This window comes from Galeopterus variegatus, unplaced genomic scaffold, assembly GCF_000696425.1.
Source record: "Galeopterus variegatus unplaced genomic scaffold, G_variegatus-3.0.2 Scaffold1387, whole genome shotgun sequence".
Classification (NCBI taxonomy): Eukaryota; Metazoa; Chordata; class Mammalia; order Dermoptera; family Cynocephalidae; genus Galeopterus; species Galeopterus variegatus.
The window spans coordinates 200,336-203,902 of record NW_007727498.1 but is presented as its reverse complement, the minus strand read 5'-3'; the positions used below and the strand labels follow the sequence as shown (position 1 = coordinate 203,902).

The following is a 3,567-nucleotide window of genomic DNA, read 5'->3' as shown; positions in this document are numbered from 1 at the left end:
GTAGGGGATCTCAACCCTTGGCTTGGTGTTGTCAGCACCACGCTCAGCCAGTGAGCAAACTGGACATCCCTATATGGGATCCGAACCCGCGGCCTTGGTGTTATCAGCACCGCACTCTACCGAGTGAGCCACAGGCCGGCCTTTGACTCATTCTTAAGTCTCGCCTTAAATGTCACTTCCCCCAGGAAGTCTTCCTTGACGTCCACCCACCCCTAATTACATTAAGTACCCAGCTTTTTTTTTTTTTTTTTTTTTTTAAAAGATGACCGGTAAGGGGATCTCAACCCTTGGCTTGGTGTTGTCAGCACCACGCTCAGCCAGTGAGCAAACTGGCCATCCCTATATGGGATCCGAACCCGCGGCCTTGGTGTTATCAGCACCGCACTCTACCGAGTGAGCCACAGGCCGGCCTTTGACTCATTCCTAAGTCTCGCCTTAAATGTCACTTCCCCCAGGAAGTCTTCCTTGACGTCCACCCACCCCTAATTACATTAAGTACCCAGCTTTTTTTTTTTTTTTTTTTTTTTAAAAGATGACCGGTAAGGGGATCTCAACCCTTGGCTTGGTGTTGTCAGCACCACGCTCAGCCAGTGAGCAAACTGGCCATCCCTATATGGGATCCGAACCCGCGGCCTTGGTGTTATCAGCACCACACTCTACCGAGTGAGCCACGGGCCGGCCCCAAGTACCCAGCTTTATGGTTCCTTAGCACCCTGAGGTGCCTTAACTTCATAGTTACCATACTTCATTACTATCACTGACTTGCCTGTTTCCTGTTAGATAGTGAACTCTGTGTGAGCAAGAGACTATGGCTATATTGTTTGCCATTGTCACCCTAGCATCTGCTACATGGTAGTCACCTAGATTTCATTCATTTAATAAGTATTTATTATCAGGATATATGAATTAAAAATTGAATGGAAGAGGGAAAAATGCTCAGGGAAAACTGTGAAGATGATTATGGCATAGAATGACTGATGGAGAAGGGGGCCAGTAACAAAAAGTATTATTAGATGTTGAAACGCAAATTTGCAGAACCTGGGGAATTAAATGAACTTGAGGTTTTAACACAAGACAAACTTGACCTAATAATTATAACTGATGTATGCCATGGTCCCCCTACAGAGCTATAGGCAATTAGAGGCCTCATTTTAAAGATACAAATCTATTGAGAAAGAGGTGTTTTTAATGTCCCCAGGGTCAAGAATACACAGGGTTCCACTGGAGTTGGAACCCATAACCTGAGGCTGAAGCCTGGATGGAGAACATTTGGGGGAAGAAGGAATGAGACTAGAAATAGACAGTTATAGGAATACCAAGCACACTCTGGGGCCAAATAAAAAAAGACGAACGAGATCATAAAACTGGCCAAAAGGAAGACAGAGCATGGATGCGCCTACTTTAAGTGGCTAAAAGTGCACCTGAGGACTTCTAACTCTGCCCTACTGGCAGTTTTATCTTTCCGAAGGTACAACTAGTGACAAGGGGCACTCCTACTGTAGACTTAACATCTGCTCTGCAAGGAAGACACTGTTGGTGAAAAAGAAATGAAGGCAAACTTGGGAGGAACTGCACACATCATTTTAGAGCCCTAAATGTCCAGAAAGGGGAACACCGAGTCTAATGTAGACACGTACCTTGGAGTTCAGGCAGAGCTTTTTAGTATGCCCAGAAAAAGTTGGTTCAGAGAAAGACAGGCTGGAGGCCCATGACTTGAGAGTGTGGAAGGTAAGAGGGCTCAAGTGTTGAGATAAACTATTAAAAATGAAGGTTTTATTAGGAATCTACCAATTATCCCAAGATTGAAGAAAGGTAAAGATACCTAAATAGGCAGTGTGTCTTGCATGGTCATGTGGGGGCGAGGAAACTTCATGGAGAGCTCAGATTTTTAAAAAACAGGGTATACTATAGGCACTCGGTAAGCATACATTGAAAAAAAACTGATGCAGGCTGGCCGCTTAGCTCAGTTGGTTAGAGCACAATGTTATAACACCAAGGTCAAGGGTTCATATCCCTATACTGGCCAGTCGCCAAAAAAAGAAAAAACTGATGCAGAACAGAAAAATACATTCAAGAGAAAAAGAAACATTGCCTGATGCATATTATAAAAGCTAAATCTCAGAAATGAACTAAAGAAATGTTAATGTTAAGAAAAAAAGCAATTTTAAACTTCTGTTCAGATCATGTCTAAAAGGAAGCTAATATACGTTAGAGAAAGCACAGCTATATGATCCCTATCCAGTCTATTAAACAGAATGAGTGCTTGATGGCAAAGAGAAGGTAAAACATTGGAATGAAAGGACTTAAGTTCAAGCTTGAACAAGAGAATTTAAGAGCCTCTGATTCCAAACCAGGTCAGGTGCCTTGGCCCAGGTGTATAGCTGAGGGTGGAGGGACTTGCTCACCTCCATCTCTGCTCTGAGGGCCTGAGCTTGGTGGAGAAGCACCAAGCAGTTGGGGGGTGGAGAAAGCATTGGCTGTTGAGGTGGGAAGTTGGGTTTGAAGTCAGGAAAGCTAGAAATACTCCCCTAGGAATGGAATACACTAAAGAAGACATTGTGATGGGGCTACAGCCACACACACCAAAAAAAAAAAAAACCCTCCCAAACAAAATAGGACAAATATAGATAGAATTGCTTTCACAGAACGTGCTGTGGCCATTCTTTTTTCCTCTGCTCTCCAACCCTTTCTCACCTCACCAGCTGTCAGCCCCTCTTACTTGCCTAAGCCATCCCACACCCCTTATCTTCCTGCCAGTGCTGTCACCAAGCCGCGTGTGCCCATTTGATAAACCTATTGATCAGTGGGCTTCAACATGTGGGCCTCTGGCCAGCAACACTGGCATCACCTGTGAGCTTTTTGGAACTGCAAATTCAAGCAAAATCACTGGTGATGTAGCCCGGTCAGTAGCACACCTGTGTTTTAATAAGCTGTCCAGGTGATTACTATGCAATTTAAGTTGAGAACCACTATTTCAAAAGATTGGGCACATATGGTAACCTATGAGGACTCAAGTGTAACATCTTAACCCTTTCACCTACTGTGCCCCCCCAATAATCACACCTTTATATGGTAACCTATGAGGACTCAAGTGTAACATCTTAACCCTTTCACCTACTGTGCCCCCCCCCGCCTTTTTTCCCCCCAAATAATCACACCTTCTCTGAAAGACACATTATACAAGCAGCCCATAATGTGACTTTAATATCTTGGTAAACTCAAAGTTAAGCTCTAGAACCATCATACCTACTGAACTGTTGATGGGTTAGCACCAAACCTTCCAGCCTGATGGAAAATCTCACATCACAGCTTCCAACCATGTTCTGAATTTTAAAATCGAGGAATCTGGCAGGGAACCCGAGCTTCTGCACCACACGAGCATACTTTCTTGCTGCAAGTCGAGATTGCTCTTCACTGAGGAGGACAAATACGTTTAAAGATGTCTTAATCACTATGTCCTCTATACTACTTGTGCCGATTGTAGTTTTCCTGTTTGAACCATGGTCCTCTTTCTATGTTCATCTACTACAAAACTGTAGGCTTTGTGATAAGAACTTACCTCCCATA

At 43.9% G+C, this 3,567-nt stretch overlaps 1 protein-coding gene across 1 annotated transcript in view; it reads right to left on the bottom strand.

Moving 5' to 3' along the window:
* TBPL2 (TATA box binding protein like 2) overlaps window positions 1-3,567 on the bottom strand; it is a 21,641-nt gene that overhangs the window by 8,904 nt on the left and 9,170 nt on the right. Inside the window, exon 5 of the mRNA XM_008576680.1 lies at window positions 3,247-3,414. Coding sequence (XP_008574902.1) covers window positions 3,247-3,414 — 168 coding nt within the window. The remainder of the gene's footprint in view (window positions 1-3,246; window positions 3,415-3,567) is intronic.